Source organism: Manis javanica, chromosome 15, assembly GCF_040802235.1.
Source record: "Manis javanica isolate MJ-LG chromosome 15, MJ_LKY, whole genome shotgun sequence".
Taxonomy (NCBI): Eukaryota; Metazoa; Chordata; class Mammalia; order Pholidota; family Manidae; genus Manis; species Manis javanica.
The window spans coordinates 88,412,036-88,433,906 of NC_133170.1; the positions used below are offsets into that span (position 1 = coordinate 88,412,036).

A 21,871-nucleotide genomic window follows, 5' to 3' on the forward strand; every position below is an offset into this window, starting at 1 on the left:
CTGTTTGAGCACCTGGAGAAGGGCTTCATCTGTGTGTCATCAGCGCCCTGGGCTTTGTGGCCAGAGAGCAGGACCTCTGGCATCATGGCCACTGAGAAGAAGGGGACCCGAGCTGACCCCTGGGAGGACGGTGTCTGGTTACCCCAGTAAACCCAAACCCAGGTGCCTGGGGTTACCAGTGGGAGGGCAGACCTTGGGGAGTCCTTCTTTGTATGTCTCCAAGGATGAAGACCGTTCATGGGCAGCCCAGGAGCGGGTACCCCACATGCCCATTCCATGGATGACAAATGGGGCAGTGAGGGGAGGGGCTGCCTGGGGACGATGGGCCGCTTGGACGCTCAGACCAAGGACCCCACATCCCTTCACCACTGGCCCCACCGGGCTGGTCCTCAGCTGCTGGGCAGGGTCACCAGGCTACCCGCTGCTCCCAGCACCTGCTGCCACCAGAGCTGGGTCACAGCTGGTGACGTGCATCCCCACAAGACCTCTGTGCGGGAGCTCCATGCGAGCAGGGACCGTGCTTGCTCACTGCCCCAGTGCAGGGTGTGCGTGTGGCAGGTCTCAGCAGGTTAGTGAACCAGAGGACTCCTCCCGACAGCCCTGCCGGTGGGACAGCATCTCACCTCGGCCAGTAACGGGGGCTGCAGAGCCTGTCCATCTCCAGCACAAGATCTTGCACAGGCCGTGTGGCCAGAGCTGGCCCTGCCTCAGCTGCAGAGCTCGCGCACCTGAGGAGCAGAACCGGCACCTTCCGAGCACCCACCCTGGGGTCCGCGACGGAGCCCAGGCTCCTCCAGCTCCAGCACTGGGCCATCTCCAGGGCAAGAGTCATTTCCACCACGAGCTCCTGCACCCCATTGGCAGCGAGGCCGGAGACAGACTCGGCCTCAGAACCAGAGCCAATTCTAGAACCAGCTCTCCCACTACCGCCCGGGACAGCCCAGCTTCAGCCCCAGCTGAGGCACCAGCTCCTGGCCAGCTGCACCCCGAGCCAGCGGTGCCTCTGGCATTGGCCACAGCAGAGCCACAGTGAAGGGACAGACTGACTGTCCCCCTGCCAGGACTCTGCTGCCGCCTGCTGGTCCCCTGACCCACACATGCACCCAGCTGGGCCCTGAGGTACAGTCTGGGGACCAGGACAGTAGGGAGGGGCTTATTCACTGACTGTCTTGGCCCCAAATGTCCAACCCACTGGCCCACAGCCTGCAGCCCACCTGGCTGGAGTGGGGGTGGTCACTGACTCAGGAGATTTGAGGTTCACAGAGCAGTTGGCAGCTGGACACTGGATGCGTGGGAGCCCTGGTGCTGCACGTGGCCGTGGTGGGGGAGGCACGCCAGGCTGATGGCAGGGTGCCCCGGGGCCCAGGTGGCTGCACGGCCGGGACCTTCCCCGGGGTGCTCTATGTCGCACTGTGTCCATGTCCTGGGCTGCTGGGGACCTGGGTGCTGCAGCACGTGGCAGAGCCCTGGACCCAGGACAAGACACTCTGGTGGGAGCCATGGGCCCTCACTGGATGTGCATCTGGGTCACTGCCCTGGCTGGGTGGGGAGGCCCCGGGGGTGCCCTGGACATCAGGACATGCGAGCGAAGAGGGACAAGGTGGCTCCTGAGGTCCTCACGTGGCCCCTGGAGCCACAGAAAGTGCTGTTCTGAGAGAAAGAGAGAACGCAGGAGAGAGGGGTCCAGCAGAAGCCAGGTGTCTTATAGCCAGTCTTGGAAGTGACACCCCCCCCACTTGGCCATTGGCTGTTCCTTAGACCCAGCCACAAAGCGCACCCGCCCTCCAGGGGAGTGGGGGGGATGGTGAGGACCAGGAGGAGAGGACCCTGGGGCCGTCCTGCTGCTGCCCCCACACCCTGAGAGTGTGGGCCTGGCAGAGCCCCTGGAGGTGTGTGTGTCTGAGGGGACCATGTCTGTCAGCGCCACAGGGAACTGGGAACAGACAGGAGGGCAGGTGACCCCAGTCCCCGAGCAGACCCAGGCCCGTTTCATTTGCACTCTGGGGCCCCCCAGCCCTCCACTTTGTGCTGCCACTGCTGAGTCTGCACGCGAGCCACGTGTGACAGAGGGGCTCCAGGCATGTACAGCTCTGCACACCTGGTGACCTCCTGGAAGACGGGCTGCAGTGACCCCTTGGTGTGCATGGGGACACCGGGGAGGCCCCGAGAGGCACAGGCCTTGTGAGATCACATCACAGCTACGAGGAGGAGCTGGGTCTGACCCCAGCTCTGTGTCCTCAAACTGGGGCCCTGGTGGCACCCGGCCTGCCGGGGGATGTGTTGGTGTGACGGCCTGGACAGGGCCCAGGATGTGGGGGAGTGGCCGGCAGCCAAGGGGCTCCTTGGGGAGGCTTGCCTGAGCAGGAAGCCCAGGTAAGGGGACCCCACTTCCCTGACGTTAGAGCCCAGCAGAAATTGGAACCCAGGTTACTGACTTTCTAGGGGCAGTGCCATTCCCAGCTCAGATGGCTGGAGACGCTCCCATGAGCACCATATTGTCCTGCTGTGTCCCCGGGTCCCGAGGCCATGGCCTCAGGAAAGGCCCCAGTGAGCGTCTCCTCCTGCGCTGCAACATTGGGTCAGGTCTCGGCACAGATCTTACAGCCACATGCCCAGAGGGGCCCAAAGTAACACAGGGAGGCCCAGGCCAGGCCAGGCCAGGCCCCCACTCTGACCACTCCTGTACTGCCCTGTGTCCCCTCCCAAATGTGTGTGTGTGTGTGTGTGCGCATGCACGTGTGTGCAAGGGGGGTTCCTGTGGAGTGAGCTGCCCTGAGCAGGAGTATCTGGTGAGGGTCAGAAGGTTGGTGGCCAGGTCCTGTCCACACCCGAGGTCTAGGCAGGCTGGATGGGACATGGGGTGCTGGGCTGTCCTTCTGCCTGAGGATTGTCCCGATCCCTGGAGGTGATGTCATCTCAACCGGGAGGTCTGTGCTGACACAGGTCCCTGGCCATCTGGGAGGAGCAGAAGCAGGGAGGTGGGCCTGGCACGGTCTGAGCCTGTGGTCCGGTGCTGGTCTGTGTTTGCAGGGCTCTCTGAGAAAGACTGTGGAGCTGGGGAACACTCGTCCCTGGGCCCCAGTGAAAGGCCCATGAGGCACATTACTGAGGAGGGTCAGCGCTGGCCCAGGGTGAGTGTGGCCAGAGGGGTCTGCGAAACCTGGGCCTGGAGATGCCCGGAGAAGGCCACCTGTGCAGAGTTGGCCTAAGTCTATGTCCAACTCTACATCCCAGCTCAGACCTGCAGCGCTGGGTCCGTCTTCCCCCAACCAGCCCAGGTGACCTGGAGCCCATAGAAGCTAAGCCTAAGGGTGCGAGGGCCCAGTGGGTGCATGAGAGGGCCTGGTGGGGTTGCTGGGCACACGGGGAGGAGCCCCGGAGACTGCTGTTGGGCCAGGAGCAAAGCTGGGCCTCAGCCCACACACTGGTGGATGCAGCCGGGGAGGCGCCCTGAGGGGGTTCCCGGCCTGGGCTTGTCTGGAAGGCTCCAGGATGGTTCTGTGTCTGGAACGGTGCATGCAAAGGCGGGCTCGGGGTGACCTTTCGTCCTCCTGCGGCTCCAGCGCCGTCTCAGGGATGAGTGCTGGCTCAGGAACCCGCTCCTGGACCTTCCCGGGAGCCGGGTGCTGGTGCCAGAGCCAGGGCAGCTCCAGAGCCTGGGGACGGTCCACCTCCAGCCACAGGGCCCCCTGCAGAAGCTGCTCCAGAGCTGCAGCCAACACCAAGGGCAGGGTCCCCCCCCTCCGGCTCTGGAGCCAGGGCGTGCATCTGGAGAGGCTCCTTCAGGGGCCCCGGAGCCGACACAGGACGCCGCAGTTCTGAGGGGAGAGCTGGCCCCTGCCCCCGCCTCTGCAGGGGTCCCAGAGCCGGCTCCTGACCCCACGCCCAGGCAGGGAGAGGTGACCCTGCCCCTGCCTCTGCAGGGGTCCTGGACCCGGCTCCTGACCCCACGCCCAGGCAGGGAGACCAGACACCCGCTCCTTCCTCTGAAGGCTTGATATCACAACGGTTCAGGGTCACCCACAGGTGTAACGGCTTCCTTGCTCATTTTCCCTCCTGCATTTCAGGTCTTCATTTGGGGATAATCTCTCTTCGTCCTAAAGTAATTCTTTAGTGAGGGTCTAGCCTGGAAGACTCTCTTAACTTTTGTTTCAGAACATGTATTTTGTACTTGTTCTTAAAAGATGATTTCTCTGACCACCCTTCGCGTTCGGCGGTCATTTTCCTGCAATCCTCTGAAGCTGTCCCCACACCCGCCAGCTGTTGGTCTGCTCACCATGTCCATGTTCCTCTCCGGCTGCCGCCTAACCTGTCTGTGGTGTGTGTGGGTGTTGATTTCATTTTATTGACCTGGCTTAGAATCTGTGTACTTTCTGAATCTGAATACGGTCTTTCATTAATTCTGGAAAATTTGCAGCTTTTCGGTTGTTGAGTATCACCTCTTCCCATTATCTCCTGAGTGCGTGCGTGGGCACACGTGTGTGTATTGCACAGCCCATGTCTTTCATCTTCTTTTCCAGATTTCCTATATCCTGAGTCTGATTTACACGTAGCTATAACCGACATGCTGTTTGGACACATCCCTTGATCTTATTATATATATATTTTCCACCTTACCAGCCTTGTTTGCTCCCATCCATTCCTGACCAGGTTTGTTCCGTTTCCTTCACCAAGGTTTCATAGCTCCATACTCTATTTTTAGTTTTCTAAGAACCATCCTTAAATCGTAAACATATGTAATGAAGCATGTTCCTGTAGGTCTCTAGCATCACAGGGTGCCCTCAGCACTCCCCACCCAGACATGGACGGTGCACAGCTGCCCTTCCCGGGCAGTACGTCTCTCACCCCCAGCCGGGCCCTGGTGGTGGCCCGGAGCTCACACCTGGCCTCCCTGAGCCACGGCAAGCCCACAGGTCTCCTGCCACCTGCCAGGGGCTCCTCAGGAGGCCTCCTCAGCCAAGGTGCTGTGGAATGTCCATGCCCCCCACAACATGCATGCTGAGATCCTGACCCCGTGTGATGGCAGCAGGAGGCGGGGCCTTTGGGAGGTGATCAGATCATGAGGGTGGGTATGGGAGGCCCCCGAGAGCTCTTTATATCTCGGGGACACGCTGAGACAATGGCCACCTGTGAATCACCATGAATCATGAACCAGCCCCGTTTATGGCACTTCGTTAGAGCTTCCCAAATGGACTAAGGCCTCATCGTTGCCCAATTTATCAACATTTAAAGCAAGTCATTTGAATCGCTTCACATACCCAGTCCACCCCTTGATCGACTCTCTCTGCCATCTCTCATCTCCTTAACCAGCGTCCGTCCCTTGGGTTCAGGACCGCCGTACCACCCGGGACGCAGCCAGTCTGTACCGGTCCGTTCACTAGAGAGACCCACACTATTCAAGGGGCCTTGTTATTCGGGAGATGCCCCTGGGCTTCCTTGGCGGTGTCGCTACTCTAAGGAACGGATCGTGTTCCAGCTGATTTAGCCGGGAGACCACAAACTAGGCTCCCTGATCAGAACAGGAAGGAGCGTTAAGGGCAGAATCCATCACCAGGTGGCGGTGTTGGCCAGCTTTAAAGCCCTCAAAATCCGTGCTCAGAAATTTGGCAGATACTAGATTTATTCTGTTTTCTATCACTCTCCTTTCCATTCTGTCAGTCAGTGAAGATTCACTGAGCTCCTGCTCGGCTGGCAGACAGCTACCCCCAGGGCCTGGCCCCGGGTGTTGGCACGCGCCTGCCGGGGAACCCCTTGTCTGACACTCTGGTGGTGCCACACAGTCTCATGCTGGGCCGGGAGGCTGGGAGGCCGGGAGCCCGTGGAGGCATTCCTGAGGCTGCAGGCAGAGAGGGCGCAGCAGCCTGGGCCTTTGGCACCTTAGGGCGGGAGGAGGGTCTCACTGCTCGGACCTGCCCCGAGGCTGCTCCCCGTCTCCCTGCCTCCCCTGTAGCCGCTCACCACGGAGGAGCCAAGCATCTGGGGGGTCATCGCCCCGCAGTGTCCGAGCAAGGATGCCCTTGATGGAGATGTACAGGAGACAGGCGGCCTGCCGGTGGGCCTCTGGCTCAGGGTGCGTGCGCAGTTACGGCCTCTGCTGCTGCTGCTGACCCTGCTTCACAGACGTGAGCAGCCGGGGATGTGGAAGATAAGGTTCCAGGAAAGACCGCCCAGGGAGGGGTCCCGCTAGAGGACACAAGGCTTTGCAGGGAGGTGACTTCCTGGCCCTTGGGGACCAGGCCAGACCAGTTCCAACCTGATCACAATGCTGGCACCATCGAACAGATCTCAGAACCTCCCAAGCCACCCGTCTTCATAATCTTACTAAATGAAATACCGATTCTGCCACCTCCCACTCCCCACCCCATGGGCTTCTCTGTGTGCATTGTGGGAGCAGGACTGGGTGTGTGACTAGAGCTGTCAATCAAAGAGGTGCCCCCAGCTGGGGCCTGACAAAGAGGCACTCCCCCCAACCCGCCCCCCAAGAAGTTCAGGCCCTCTCTGCCTTGACCCTGGCCTGCCCCTCCCTGGGAGTGTATTCCCGTAAAATGTCCACTCTGCTTTGTTCCTGTGTCTCTGCCCGTCAGTTCCTTGTTGTGGCCAAGGACCAAGGACAAACTCCATCCCTAACAAGCCCACAGGATGAGCCAGGCCAGCCGGCCTTTGTGGCAGTGAGGGCTGCAGGGTCTAGAGTTTGCATCCCGGCGGGTCGCCCTTGACTGTGGCCTCCCCTGGCCCCGGGGCCCAGGCTCCTTCCCCCCCTCTCACCTCCCCACTAAGCAGCCCTCGAACCTGAGGGAGACCCCAGGAGTGAGCTGGCAGCACCGTCCCCAGCTGCCCACCCCTTGAGGTTGTATTTGATGCTGATCAAAATACAAACCTTCCCAGTCAGAACCGGCTGCCATTCTCAGAAGTCACTGGGCCGGGAATCCACGGGACCGTCAATCCCTGGGGCTCTGCAGTCCGAGGGGAAGGTGGTCCCAGCCGTGTCAGCCGTGGATGCCGCAGGTGGTGCTCCAGGCTGTGTCTCTCAGGTGCAGCTCGGGCAGCTGCAGGGTCTCTCTCGGAGCCCTAACGTGCTGTGAAACAGGCACCCGTCGGGCTGGCGTGGGGCAGGCTACTGAGCTGGAAGCCGAAGAAGGACAAGCAATTAGGGGGGGCATGAGGGCTCCAGAGCTATGGACCCCCCACATTGGCAGAAGCTGTGGTTTTATGGAAATAGAAAAACTCTGGATATTAAGTATGCGTATCCTGGTTGGGATGAATACACCACCTGGAATTTTAGAGGTAAAAATTTTGCTCATTTTGCAGATGAGGAAACTGAGGCCTGGAGATATCAGAGGGTTCGCCCCAGGAGGGCTGGGGGCACAGCCAGGGTGTCATCTGGTCCCGGCCTGTCTGGCACCCTCTGTCCGCTGTTTTCCTCAGGGACAGATGGAGGAAGCCAGGGCTGGACCCACAGATGGCGACAGCCACGGCTTGGTGCTCTTGCAGCTTGGCCCTGAGAGGGACCGTCTGTGTCTGCGGGATGGCCACTAAGAATGCCCGCCCAGTCCTGAGGGACAGCTAGCGGTGCTGGGCCGCAGCAGGGGTGTCCGCCCAGGAGGGGCAGCTGGGGACTGAGGAGAGGGGGCATGGGGTCCTCGCCCTGGATCCCCTGGCCCATGGTCCTGGCAGTTAGGGGACCGTTCTTCTGTGGACCAAAGACTGCCTGTTACAGAGAGATTGCTGGCCCCACCGATGACGCCCTTTATGACTGTGGAGTGTAAGGGGTCTCACGGGGGCTGCAAGTGGATTCCAAAGTGAAAGTCCTTTCTGGATGGGGACACCCCGTGCTTACGGAGGGAGGGCTGGGGGAGTTAAGGGTTTCCAGGATTCAGTGTTGACGGAACTGAGTTGGCGTGTCGTTTGAGCTGAGAGGAGACCCCACCACAAAGCCTGGCTGTGTCCCACGTGGCCCTGCCCTCAGATGGGGCATGTCTCCAGCTCCAGCAAGACGTGGCCGCCAGCCGGTGCTGCCTGGGGTAGGCAGGTCCTGGCGGTCACTCCCCTTCCCTGCTCATTGGTGGGCGGCCCTCCAGCTCAGGGGTTGCTGTGCGTTGCTGGGGTGATCCCACAGAGTGCTGGGGGGCACATGCTGCTCCAGACGGATTGGGTGAGCAGCGTCATGGGACAGGAGGCACAGACGCCCTGCAGCTGAACGGGAGTCGCAGAGGCCCTGCTGCGGAGGCAGGGGGACATGAGCTGCCCCACGTGGTGGTGGCACCACCCGGTCGTGGGCACTGTGGGGAGGGCAGCCCTGATGCCCTCGTGATGCCTCTCATGGACCCCCTGGCTGCCAGGCCTTCTCCTGTCTCCACCCTGCCTCAAGGCTCTTACTTACATTTTCTGTTCGGGTTTCCTCTGCGTCCCAGGCATTGGGGCTGATGTCTGCCTCCCCGCCTCCCCTGTTCCCTCCGACCATGGCCCTGAGCTCAGGAGCTGTGTCTGGCTGGCCCCCCTGCCCTGACAGCCCTTGGCCCCGGCCCCGGGCAGTGCACCCTGGGGGCCACATACATCCTCCTGGAGAGGGTGGGGATGCAGAGAACAGGAGAGGCGGAGGCGGAGGGGGCAGCCAGCAGCCCTGCAGGCTCTTTGGAGGACCCCGGCTTCCCGGCGAACGGATGCGGTGGCTCAGGGCTGTGGGCGGCGGGTCTCCCAGGGGGCCCTTAGCAACGAAGCTGTTCCTGGGGCGTCTTCAGGTGTCAACGACTGAGCGTGGCAGCCGGCAGGGTGTCGGTGGACTACACCCCTAAACCCGTCGATGCTGTCAGTCAGGGGGCTTATAGAGTGCCAGGGCCAGCCGCTCGCTGGCTGTGTGGGCTTGGGGGATGCCATCCTCTCTTTCTCTCACATGTAAAGTGGGGACCAGAGCGCCTGCCTCTAAGGACTGTGGGGATCACTGGTCACAGCTGCACGTCTTTCTCTAAGTTGAACATCAGGCCGTTCCTAAGGAGGCCCCCAGGCCTTCCTACTTCCGTGCCTGACTGTACGGCTGCCTGCGCTGGAGGTCTCTGCCGTGGGAAGGCCAGGGGCTCCTTGGGGAGCTGGGCCTGGGGGGCCTGCTGCCCCTCTGAGCTGCTCTGGAGGTGCTGGGGCAGCTGGGGTGTGGCTCCATGAGGCCACAGGAGGTGGCGGGGACTGGCCTGGGCCTCAGGGCTGTGGCACCAGGAGGGACATCCCCAGGTCACCTCTTGGGTAACAGGCCACAGGAAGTGCAATTCTGGGCCACCTGGTTGGTTCTGAATCGTCCTATGAGCACATCTTCACTTCTCTTTACCCAACCTGAAGGCAGTGGGAACTGTGTGCTGCTTTTAAAGTTGAGTCGATTCCCTGTGCTTTTTCCATGTTGTCTCTAGGGCCCAGACCTGGGCGGTCGGTCAGCAGGCTCCTGGGCTCCATCTGAGGGCGGCGGGCAGCCTGGAGTCGGGGCACGGGCTCCCTGGAGCCGGGCCACCACTCACACGGGCAGGAAGGGCTGGGGACCACTTTGGGACCCCCTGCCACCATTAGGATCTTTCTCTACTTAAAACTTGACATATTTTATGAAAAATGGGGATTTACGTCAAGCAGTGAAATAGGTGCCAAGGTGGAGGTGCTGGGGGGCTCCTGGCTGCTGGCCTCCGTTCCCCACCGCGTGCTCTTGGGAAGGTCTGTGGGTTTCCTCTGGCTCAGCTCCCTGGTCTGCTGCACGAGCGGCTTGAGAATTGGCGGCAGTTGACGGAGCCAGATAATTTAAAAAAATTATTTTTGGTATCATTAATAGGCAATTACATGAGCAACATTGTGGTTACTAGACTCCCCCCATTATCAAGTACCCCCTTTACCCCATTACAGTCTCTGTCCATCAGCGTAGTAAGATGCTAGGGAGTCACTACGTGTCTTCTCTGTGTTGCGCAGCCCTCCCTGTGCCCCCCCTACACATTATACATGCTAATCGTAAGGCCCCCTTTCTCCCCCCACCCCGTTATCCCTCCCTTCCCACCCATCCTCCCCAGTCCCTTTCCCTTTGGTAACTGTCAGTCCATTCTTGGGTTCTGCGATTCTGCTGCTGTCTTGTTCCTTCCGTTTTTGCTTTGTTCTCATACTCCACAGAGTGAAATCCTTCGATACTTGTCTTTCTCCACCCGGCTTATTTCACTGAGCATAATACCCTCTAGCTCCATCCATGTTGTTGCAAATGGAAGGATGTGTTTTCTTCTTATGGCTGAGTAATATTCCATTGTGCATATGTACCACATCTTCTTTATCCATTCATCTACTGATGGACACTTAGGTTGCTTCCGTTTTTTGGCTATTGTAAATAGTGCTGCGATAAACATAGGGGTGCATCTGTCTTTTTCAAACTGGAGTGCTACATTCTTAGGGTAAATTCTCAGGAATGGAATTCCTGGGTCAAATGGTATTTCTATTTTGAGTTTTTTGAGGAACCTCCATACTGCTTTCCACAATGGTTGAACTAATTTACATTCCCACCAGCAGTGCAGGAGGGTTCCCCTTTCTCCACAGCCTCGCCAACATTTGTTGTTGTTTGTCTTTTGGATGGTGGCCATCCTTACTGGTGTGAGGTGATACCTCACTGTGGTTTTAATTTGCATTTCTCTGATGACTAGCGATGTGGAGCATCTTTTCATGTGCCTGTTGGCCATCTGAATTTCTTCTTTGGAGAACTGTCTGTTCAGATCCTCTGCCCATTTTTCATTGGATTATTTGCTTTTGTTTGTTGAGGTGCATGAGCTCTTTATCTATTTTGGATGTCAATCCTTTATCAGATCTGTCATTTATGAATATATTCTCCTATACTGTAGGATGCCTTTTTGTTCTATTGATGGTGTCCTTTGCTGTACGGAAGCTTTTCAGCTTGATATAGTCCCACTTGTTCATCTTTGCTTTTGTTTCCCTTGCCCGGGGGGATATGTTCATGAAGAAGTTGCTCATGTTTATGTCCAAGAGATTTTTGCCTATATTTTTTTCTAAGAGTTTTATGGTTTCATGACTTACATTCAGATCTTTGATCCATTTCGAGCTTACTTTTGTGTGTGGGGTTAGACAATGACTCAGTTTCATTCTCCTACATGTAGCTGTCCAGTTTTGCCAACACCAGCTGTTGAAGAGGCTCTCATTTCCCCATTGTATGTCCATGGCTCCTTTATCATATATTAATTAGCCATATATGCTTGGGTTAAGATCAGGGCTCTCTATTCTGTTCCACTGGTCTGTGGGTCTGTTCTTGTGCCAGTACCAAATTGTCTTGATTACTGTGGCTTTGTAGTAGAGCTTGACGTTGGGAAGCAAGATCCCCTGTTTTATTCTTCCTTCTCAGGATTGCTTTGGCTATTCGTGGTCTTTTGTGGTTCCATATGAATTTTAGAACTATTTGTTCAGTTCATTGAAGAATGCTGTCAGTGTTTTGATAGGGATTGCATTGAATCTGTAGGTTGCTTTAGGCAGGATGGCCATTTTGACAATATTAATTCTTCTTACTCAAGAGCATAGGATGAATTTCCATTTATTAGTGTCTTCTTTAATTTCTCTTAAGAGAGTTTTGTAGTTTTCAGGTTATAGGTCTTTCACTTCCTTGGTTAGGTTTACTCCTAGGTATTTTATTCTTTTTGATGCAATTGTGAATGGAATTGTTTTTCTGATTTCTCTTTCTGCTAATTCATTGTTAGTGTATGGGAATGCAACAGATTTCTGTGTATTAATTTTGTATCCTGCAACTTTGCTGAATTCAGATATTAGTTCTAGTAGTTTTGGAGTACATTCTTTAGGGTTTTTTATGTACAATATCATGTCATCTGCATATAGTGACAGTTTGGTTTCTTCCTTACCAATATGGATGCTTTTTATTTCTTTGTGTTGTCTGATTGCTGTGGCTAGGACCTGGTTACTATGTTGAATAAAAGTGGGGAGAGTGGGCATCCTTGTCTTGTTCCTCATCTCAGGAGAAAAGCTTTCAGCTTCTCATTGTTAAGTATAATGTTGGCTGTGGGTTTGTCATATATGGCCTTTATTATGTTGAGGTACTTGCCCTCTATACCCATTTTGTTGACAGTTTTTATCATGAATGGATGTTGAATTCTGTTGAATGCTTTTTCAGCATCTATGGAGATGATCATGTGGTTTTTGTCCTTTTTGTTGATGTGGTGGATGATGTTGATGGATTTTCGAATGTTGTACCATCCTTGCATCCCTGGGATGAATCCCCCTTGGTCATGGTGTATGATCCTCTTGATGTATTTTTGAATTCAGTTTGCTAATATTTTCTTGAGTATTTTTGCATCTATGTTCATTAGGGATATTGGTCTATAGTTTTCATTTTTTGTGGTATCCTTGCCTGGTTTTGGTATTAGAGTGATGTTGGCTTCATAGAATGAGTTTGGGAGTATTCCTTCGTCTTCTATTTTTTGGAAAACTTTAAGGAGAATGGATATTATGTTTTCTCTAAATGTTTGATAAAATTCAGCAGTGAATCCATTTGGCCTGGTGGTTTTGTTCTTGGGTAGTTTTTTGATTACCAATTCAATTTCATTGCTGGTAATTGGTCTGTTTAGATTTTCTGTGTCTTCCTGGGTCAGTTTTGGAAGGTTGTGTTTTTCTAGAAAGCTGTCCATTTCTTGTAGGTTATCCAGTTTGTTAGCATATAGATTTTCAGAGTATTCTCTAATAATTCTTTGTATTTCTGTGGTGTCCGTCATGATTTTTCCTTTCTCATTTCTGATTCTGTTTATGTGTGTAGAATCTCTTTTTTTCTTAATAAGTCTGGCTAGGGGAATTTTTAATCTAAGTAAAAAAAATGCAGGTCAAGAAAGTGGCCCAGAACAGGACCTGTGTCTAGTGTCAGCTATTAGGACTGGTTCTTTAGCCTTAAAACCTCTCTATTCTCTGCAGGAAGCAGGCCTCACATGCCCTGGGCTGACTGACAGCAGGGGGCCCTATGCATGGCGGGGTCCTTCCCTCTGTGGACCATATTGCTAATAGAATGCAATCTCACCCACACCCAAAGAATTCAACCAACCAGTTTTCCAAAACCCCATTCTCCCTGGGTTTACCTTCTTTATTATGTGTTTATTTCTTGGGTGTTGACATACTTAGCAATCTGGTTGAGACAAGTTGATGAGTTTCCATCTATCTTCCTGGCTGGGTTCTTGTGTGCCAGTCCAGGCTGGACATTTCAGACACTATCTCATTTATTATTCACTGTTGCTCTGGGTAGAGAGGTCTTTCTCCCGTTTTCTAGAAAAGGAAATCGAGGCACAGAGAGGTTAAGGAACTTGCCTACGGTCACAAAGCTAGGAAACGCAGAGTTTGGACCCAGGTCACAGATGTTGGAGCGACTGGAGAAAACCCCCGCGGCTCCAAATCAGCGGAGGTTAGTGGGGGGTTTGCTTCCGTCGTCCCCTTGGCCAGGAGGGGACCCGCGGGGGCGAGGCCGGCAGGGTGGGTCGTAAGAGCACTGGACCCCACGGTCCAGGTCCCCGAAACCTTTCGGCCGGAGGAGCCCTGGGTGCTGCTTGCCTGTGTGTGGGGGGCGGGGGTACAGGCCGGCCCGACCGGCGGTGGGTTCACTCTAGGGCGCACAAAGGCGTTAATAAACCCTCCGCCTTCAACCTCCGAGACGGTAACTTTGGGGGTCGGGGGTCCCTCTGTGCGCCTCGCTGCCCCTGCCGAAGGTCCGGGCCGCCCGGCCGGTCGCAGGTGGTTCCGGCGTCAGGGCTCGGAGCCTGCGCCCCCGACGCGCGCGGCCCTGCGGCTCCCCGCGCGGCGCCCGAGACGCGCAAACCGAAACCGAAACCGCCCGCGCCCTTCCCGGGGCGGGGCGGCCGGAGGGCGGGGCGGGGCCCGCGGAGACACCCGGGGCCGTCGGCGCGCAGCCGGGCGCAGGGCGCGCAGCCGCGGGCGTCGGGCGGGATGGCGGCGCGCAGCCTGGGCCGCGGGCTCGGCCGGCTCCTGGGCCGTCTGCGCGGGGGGCGCGCGCCGCGCCGGGCGGCCTCCGGGGCCTCGGGCAGCGACCCCGCCGCCGCGCCCGCCTCGTACCAGGCGCTGAGCGCGCAGGCGGCCCGCGACCCGGCCGCCTTCTGGGGGCCGCTGGCGCGCGACTCGCTCGTGTGGGACGCCCCCTACCACACCGTGTGCGACTGCGACCTCCGCGGCGGCAGGGTCGGCTGGTTCCTGGGGGGCCGGCTGAACGTGTCCGGTGAGTGGCCGCGGGGGCCCCGGGAGGCCCGGCCGGAGCCCCCGGCCCGCTGCACCCCGCGCGCCCCGCAGACCCGGCCGGCGTCCGCTGGGGTGGCGGGCGTCCTGGAGGCGGGAGGAACGGGCCCGAGCGAAACGCGCCTGGCCGGTGTCGGCACCGGCCGCCCTGGGGAGAGCCCTGCCCGGGTAAACAAACGGAGAGTGGTGGGCGGCCGGGAGAGGGGCCCGCGCCGGCAGCTGGAACCCCGGAATCTCTCGTCTGCTCGCTCCGGGGCCTGTGGGCGGGAAGGGGGTGGCCCCCAGTTCTCAGTTTCCGCCGCGCCCCAGAGACCCATGGCTGGCTTTACCCCCGGTGGTGACTGAGGTCCCAGAGACCCGCTGCGCCAGCCAGCCGGGGGGGGACAGTGACCGTGTCCCCCCAGACCGCCCGCACCTGCACGGAGGAGGTCCCGGAACTGGAGGCGTCAGGGCCCCACGGGGCCGCCTGGGGGAGGGGACTCCCAGCAGGAGGGGCGGGCAGAGGGGCCACAGCACCTGGGAGGAGGGAGTAGCCAGCCGGGTGGGCTCCGGGAGGGGCACAGGGCAAGACCTGCAGATCCTCGCGGCGGAGCCTTGCCCGGCCTGCGCTTTGAGGTACGATCTGCCGTCGCCCACCTCCCGGTTTTTCTGCTCCTCTGAGCTTCATGTGCACCCTGGGGGTGATCATGCCCACCTGTCAGGCTGGTGGTGAGGACAGAGTGCCGGCGCTACGGAAGGGGCCCACCTTTACTGGTGATGAGCAAGTAGTAGCCCTTTTCCTCTGCTATACTCAGAAACAGCCACAAAATTACAGGCAGAGTCTTGGAGTTATCTTTAAAACAAAGAATCTTTAAGGAACTTTGGACCAGACTTTTCCCCGTATCTCACTCTACTTTGCTGGTGACATCAAAATGAGTCATTTCACAGATAAAGAGTTTTCTGTAAAACTGAGTCAGCAGCAAGTACCCTTGATCTAGTGGGAAAAAAGTGCTTAGGTTCGCAGAGTCGGGAGAACGTGCCCTTGAAGGGCGGAAGAGCCATTGCAGAAGGAAAGGGGCAGGGGGTGAGGCTGCCTTGGAAACCGCGTCTGGAACCGGGAGGCCTGCGGCAGCTGGGAGCACACAGGTGGGCAGTGCACACCTGGAAGTTCTTGTTTGCGGCCTGGACAGCCAGCAGGCAGCGAGGGCCTGGGAGCCCCAGCCCATCGGGATGGCGTGGTCAGCAGGCAGTCCGGCCGCCTCCTCTGCCTTCACTTATTCCTTCCTGGTCCCCTTAGCCAGAAATTGAGCTGCAGAAAACTGGCTCGTAGAACAGCAGCATTCCAGTTGCATTTGCACCTGGAATGTGTGTGCCCGCTCACTCTTCCATCAGGAACATCTCTGCCCTTTGCCCAGTGTCTGCAAAACACAGAGGGACTGTATCAAAAAGGAGGAAGCCCAGGCATGGCTGCTCGGGAGCCGCCTGGGCAGCTGTGGACGGGTAGGGGGCGTTCAGTGCCGTCTGTCCGTCTGTGTGATGGTCGGCATGGTGATGGCTTGTTCCAAAGTGGTGTCAGTCTTGAAACGCCCGTTACCCCTCTGGGAAGAGGTGCACCAGTACTTCTCAAACTGTGGTCCCTGGACCAGCAGTGTCAGCTTGCCCTGGGAACTTTTCAGAAACAAGCTCTCAGGTCCTATCCTGGACAGGTCAGAAACCCTGCGGTGGGCCTGCCGCCATGTCCAGTATGCTCTCCAGGGGCTCCTGATGCCCACTCAAGGGTGAGAACCACTGACCTACATACCCCGAGCCAGGGCAGAGGGAGGTACTTCTAAAGCGGGCGGCATTGGGATCAGGGTCCTGGTGTGGGCGTAACACGTTTTCAGTTTTGGGTTTTGCCTGTGTTTTGAAGTCACGCCTGAGTCTGAATCCCTGCTTTCCCCTCACTGCCCTGCTTGGGTTACCTTATCTGCAGAATAGGAGAGGGGGTAACCGAATGCCCTTCTAGTTACTGTTCATATCAGACCACCCTCCCCCCCGGGTTTAGGGGCTCAAGGCAACCTCCATTTCGTTCCTTTCACGGGTTTGTGGGTCAGGACTTTGGACAGGGCCTGACTGGGCTGGCTTGCTGCTGTCCCCTGCCCGCTTCTCACTCCCAGCTCTGGGGCCTGGGCTGGGGCACTGCAGGCTGCGATTAGCTGGACCTGTGCCCAGAAGTCCCTCCTCCCCCCAGGGCTTCTCACAGCATGATGGCCAGGCCGGAGGAGCATCAGCGGCCTGAGGTGCCAGAGACCGAGGCAGAGGCCACCAGGCTTCTGACCAGTGGTGGACGGCCGGGAACATGTGAGGCCGTCGTCAGTGTGACTTGAGGAGATGCCTGCAGAGCGCCCTGCACTGCCTGGTGTGTTTCTCCCACTCCGCTGGTCTTTGTTATTTATTAATGAACCGAGGGGGAGGCCGTGGCCGTGAACCTGTCCTTCAGCACACCGCCAAGGGTGTGTTTCCTCTGAACAGGACCACATGGGTTTGCATCTGATCCACCTGGGATACGTGAGAAGCAGGCTGGGGAGGGCACGCAGATAGCCATCGTGGCTCTCAAAGTCCATCCCGGAGCTCTGATAGCCAGGTTGACAGGTGGGGTCATGGGTCAGAGGCCTCCAAGCAGGGCAGGAAGGACCTCCACTCTTCAGTGACTCACTGGAAAGCCCAGATCTAAAGAGATTTCTTCCCAGCCCTTAAAATCTGGCTCTGACCTTTTTAGGCCTCCACAGATGTTTTTGCTCTGTGACACATAAACCCAAGATGTCAGCAAGTTGCAAATGTAGAACTAGAGAGCAGTGATGCATGTTGCTTTCAAAACACACAACTAGGTTCTATCCTCTAAACACCAAATTCTGAGTCTTCCTTCCTTTTTTTAAAGCATGTGTGTTCTTGCTTTCAAGCAAGGGTGCATGTAGACTACCTTTAACCAAGTATTGAACACAGAGATTTCTGGATGCTTTTGGGTCCTTAGTGCTGGAATGGAAGCCATTCTGCTGTACCTCTCTACTCTTTATGATCTGCCCCCCAAAATTCAGAAGGCAGAGAAGGCGCTCCAGTCCTGGGCCCCATTTTTCTCTCAGTGATTAAAGTAACTTGTGTAAGGCCTTCAGGGAGCTCTGAGGGAAACTGCAGCCCCGACGCTTAGGAGGGGGTCCTGCAGGAGGGGCCGGGTCCCCCCCCAGTCGCGAGAGGCATGCTTACATTAAATAGCAGATTCTTCTGGAAAGTTGGAAAATACAGTTTTTGTGACTGATATAATATCTTAAAATGTGCCAGGGGGATTTTTCTATTTCAAGAAAGCTCATTGTGAATCCTTTTATGAGTATTAACTCCTTCTTTCTTTTAATTGAAATTGAATTTTTGTATCTGGGGGTCATTTAAAGTTGGGGAGGGGGAGGGATGTATTTAAACAACTGACAAGAGTTCTTGAAAATCCCTCTGTAAGGGTGTGCCATATTTACTACACAAATGATAATCTTCCTGGAATCCTTTTGAAAAAAACAAACTTGAGCCACTGGCAGGTATTTGCTTATTAACATTTGCAGAGCTGTGTTAGGCCCTGGGGTGTAGACCTAACTCACCCCACCTGCTCCTCATGACACCGGGGTGAAGGGGGTGGCGGTCCCACTGTACAGATGTGGAAGTAGAGGCTCCCACTCCCAACCCGTGGCGGATGGTGCAGAAAACGCCCGGTGCCACGAGCCTGCCCCTGCCAACGTGAACCGACTCCACGGCGGGGGGACTTGCCCTGGGTTTTCACAGCTGTGAAGGGAGGGTCATGACGCGCTGCCTGACCAGGGGGCCTCGGGGACCTTGGGACCTGATGCGGGAGGCTCAGCGGAGCCCTGGCAGAGCCAGCGGCTTGTGGCCTGGGCCGCGGGGCGGCGGGGAGGCGGGGGTCCTGGGGCTCGGAGGCGCCGAGGAGCTGGAAGAGGGGGCGCTGTGCCAAGCCTTAGACGCCAGGGCCTTGCCCAGTGCTTCAGGAAATGCCCGCACAAGGGGTTGTCCTGTGCTGTTGCCCGGTTCTTTGGGTGGAGACTTTTCTTTTTAATGTGGGGAGGCATGCCTGACCCTCTTTTCTCTCCGTCTGGCCCAGGCAGCAGGCACCACCCCTGTACCCCTGGCAGGGGATGCCTGGCCCTCCAGGGCCACCGCCACCCCAGACCCTGCCCTGAGCCTCCTCCAGGCGCCCCGTCACCGGGTGTCTCCCGTGGGAACCCGCCACGCTGTCTGCCCCCCGAGACAGGAGTGCTCTGCTGATGTCTGGCGCCTGCCACGCTCCTGGCGCCCCCGCTGGGAGTCGGGAGGCGAGACCCGGGGATGGGTGGGGGAGCACCTAGCGCGCGGGGCTGGGGCCTGGGGCCTGGGCTTCCCCAGCTCCGCTGCCTCGGTGTCCGTAATCGCCTACGCCCCAGGAGGTGTCTTTAGTGACTCCCGCCCCCGCAGCTAACACAGGCCCTGGAGGCTGGGCCGCGTGTCCGGCTAGAGGCCGTGGGGACTGCGCACACACCCGTCTGCTGGGGCACCGTCCCGGGCCAGGGGCAGCAGCGTCCGGTGGGCTTCAGGGAGAGGGGAAGCGGCTCCCGCCTCTGATGCCGCGTCAGAGGCCGCAGGTGGGGAGTCCGTGTGCTAACAGGCCCTCCGGGGCTTGGGGTTGAGAAGTAGTGATTTAGGCCTCGAATCTGCTTCAGGGACAAACCCACAAAGATACAAAGTTTCCTCCACTGGGCAGAGGGCCACCGTGGTGTCACTTAGGCCCCGGGGTCACCGTCCGGCTCAAGGACTCGGTGCCCCTCATGGTGTCCCGGGCTCTGCTGCTCCTCTGCCCTGTGCTGGGAGGCTGCACATACACAGAAGGAGCGGAGCGTGCAGCCCTGCCCACGGGGCAGCACGAGTGGACACCGCAGGAGGACTTGGGGGAGGCGTGAGGGACAGGGGAGGCGAAGTCTTCAGCGAGAGCGTGAGGATGAGCGGGGGTGGCAGCGGTGGGAGAGTGGGCAGCGCCCCCAGGCAGGGAGAATCGGGGGTGAGGTCCGGCCAGGAGGGGGCTCCGACGCAGATGGCCAGCGGGAGAGCAGGAGAGGCCTCCTGCTGAGCACCTGCTCTGCGCAGGGAAGGCACCCGGGGCTCAGCGCTGACCTGCCACCTGTCAGCCCTGGGAAGAAAGGGACACACAGCCAGTCTTGTGGCCACACAGCCATGCACAGGGCGCCCAGTGTCCTTCCAGGGGCTGGTTTTTCTCCTCCACCTCCTGTGAGCTCAGCCTTCCTGCTTGGCATGAGCCAGGTGCAGGATGCCCTGCCGGGCTCTGGGTGGGCTGTCACTGGGTGAGAAGCGCAGCAGCAGGTGAGGCAGGGAGAGGAGCCCAGGTGAGCGTGCTTTGAAGCCTTTTTCGGTGCTTCCGGGCGGCAGCCTGGGGCAGGTCACCAGGCCTGCTGGACCACCTGGAGCCTGTTTCTTAAGCCACAGCTGAGCTGGTCATTTTCGGGATGGCTCAAAGGGTCAAATTCAGAGTGGGGGAAGGTGTTAGAGCAGCTTTTTGGTGAGTGTTGCACGACTCATGGCATCTTCTACTGGGCAGATTTGGGGTGGTGGTGAGGGTTGGCATCTATGTTCAGCCTTCCGGTGATGCCTGGGGCAGACAGGGGCCAGTGAACCCTCGCCTGCAGGTGGGAGCAGCCCCTCTTCCTGCTGGACCCTGCTCGGTGCACCCTGCAACTCAGTCTGTCGGTCCTCAGCTGGACCCTTCGAGGCTTGTCTTGCCCTGCCTGGGCCATCGCTGCCCATTCCACTGGTCAGGTCTTTCCGGGCCAGGTAGGGGGCCAGGGCCTGCCCCTGCCGGTCACTCCTCAGCTCCCAGGGGACAGTATGGCCTCATCGGCTGACTGTTTAAGAGAAGCCAGCAATCTGTGGTTTTAGTGTGAAAAGTGATTTCTAAATTCTGGCCTGGATTAAGACACGTTGATGTTGGGTTGATTGCTTAAACTGAGGTTTTGCCACCAAGCCCCTTGTCAGTTTTTCTTGCTTTCCTCTCTTTATTTTGACATCTCTTCTGTTTTTCTAGTAATTCAAAGAACTTTCCTGTGTCAGAAAATCTTAGTAATTTTTTCCATGACATCTGTCTTCTATTATTACATTTTTTTTGAGGAATAATCTATGTATCTGTTAGAAGCCAAAAAGTTGAAATGAAAATTTTAATTATAAGAATAGATGATAGATAACCCAAATGGGAAAAAATACAGTTATCACCCCACACCCCACAGACACAAGAGCTGAAGTATGCAAATAATTTCACGTGGGTTCACCCTTTCAAGAATTATGGGAATCACATGATCTCCGGTGGGCATGGTCTCCCATAACTTTTGCCACAATGGTTATTCTACCAGGAAATACTTATAAAAGCCTCTAACTCATAGCGTGGTGTTTATCTTGGAGAAGGGAACTTTGTATTCCTGTAACAGCACGTGGGCAGCTGGCTTTCCGTGTGATTCCTGTCTTAGCCCTGTAAGCAGACATGCGGATGACGCGTCTCCCATTGGAGAGGGGAGATAGATTTGGGGAAGATAAGGAACTGCCCTGAAAAGAAACACAGAACAAAAAAACGTGTGTATCCAGGCACTGCGATGACCCCAGAGACCAGGGGGGCAGGCGGCCGCGGGCCCACAGCTGCGCCGTGGCATTTCTTTCCTGCTGAAGCACGGGTGGTGGGCCTGGCTGGTCAGAAGCGTCTGAGTTGAGCTCACCTTGACATCAGAGTGGTGACAAGGGTTTTAGCGAAGGAGCATGAGCCTCCTCCAGGTTTATAGTCCCTGGCAGCACCGGCCTCCTGTTTCTGCTGGCAGTCATGTGATCTGAGCTTGGGTAATGGAGGGGGGTGCAGCAGAGCCTTCCGGAAAACCTGCCTGGCATTTCCCCATCGTTGCATCACTTCTTGGAGCGAGGGCTGGTCTGGAGGCTGCTGGCTGGACATCTGAGGAGAGCTGGATCCTTGCGCCGCCCTGCGGCTCCCGACGCCGGGCACCCGCCGTGTGACCTGAGTGCTGAATCAGGGCGTCCTGTCTGCATTGGTGCTCCTTCCAGCGGCCGCAGCTGCGGTGCTCGGCCCAGCTGCACGTCAGAACCATCAGGGAGCCTCGAGTCCCGGGGAGCCAACTGGGTCAGGGCCCCCAGGCGGCCCAGTGCGGGGTGGGGGGGGGGTGCTGGGGCCACGGGCACGAGGCACGGACCTCAGGGGACCCACGAGGGATCCTGTTTGTGTAGTGATGGCCTCACTGCCCACAGTCAGCTTCCCCTTGCAAGCTGGGAGACACATCGCCGTTGACAAGGGAAGGGCCCGCCTCAGCGAGAGGAGCGCAGACCACAGCCACCCAGATCCTGGCCCGACCCCAGAAGCCCCTGGAGTATAATAATATATGTGATACAATATGTAATATGATATAATTAATGTAATATAATGTAACAATATAATAGCGTAATAATGGTCACCCTGTTTTCCGGCAGTCAACTGCTTGGATCAGCACGTGCAGAAGTCCCCGGAGAGCATCGCTTTGATCTGGGAGCGAGATGAACCCGGGACCGAAGTGAGGGTCACCTACAGGTACGT

General features: G+C 57.4%; 1 protein-coding gene and 1 long non-coding RNA gene across 5 annotated transcripts in view; one reads left to right on the forward strand and one right to left on the reverse strand.

Annotated features, from left to right (window-relative positions):
* Positions 1–5,611: 5,611 nt before the first annotated feature.
* On the reverse strand, positions 5,612–13,907 carry LOC118969005 (uncharacterized). 3 transcript variants are annotated; one of them, XR_012125507.1, is made up of 5 exons: positions 13,555–13,907; positions 13,089–13,272; positions 6,878–7,122; positions 5,959–6,112; positions 5,612–5,876 (listed from the first exon to the last, which is right to left on the reverse strand). It is a non-coding gene; the product is annotated as an uncharacterized lncRNA (long non-coding RNA). The 3 variants fall into 3 exon arrangements; XR_012125506.1 differs by having other exon boundaries at positions 5,612–6,109; XR_012125505.1 differs by having other exon boundaries at positions 5,612–6,112.
* Positions 13,908–13,925: 18 nt separating this feature from the next.
* Positions 13,926–21,871, forward strand: part of ACSS1 (acyl-CoA synthetase short chain family member 1) — a 34,458-nt gene continuing 26,512 nt past the window's right edge. The window contains exons 1-2 of one of the 2 annotated variants that reach the window (XM_037001811.2): positions 13,926–14,233; positions 21,769–21,865. In XM_037001811.2, coding sequence (XP_036857706.1) covers positions 13,948–14,233; positions 21,769–21,865 — 383 coding nt within the window. In that variant the 5' untranslated portion in view covers positions 13,926–13,947. Of the gene's footprint in view, positions 14,234–16,584; positions 16,628–21,768; positions 21,866–21,871 lie in introns of those variants that run through there. The other variant, XM_073222652.1, reaches the window with a different exon arrangement.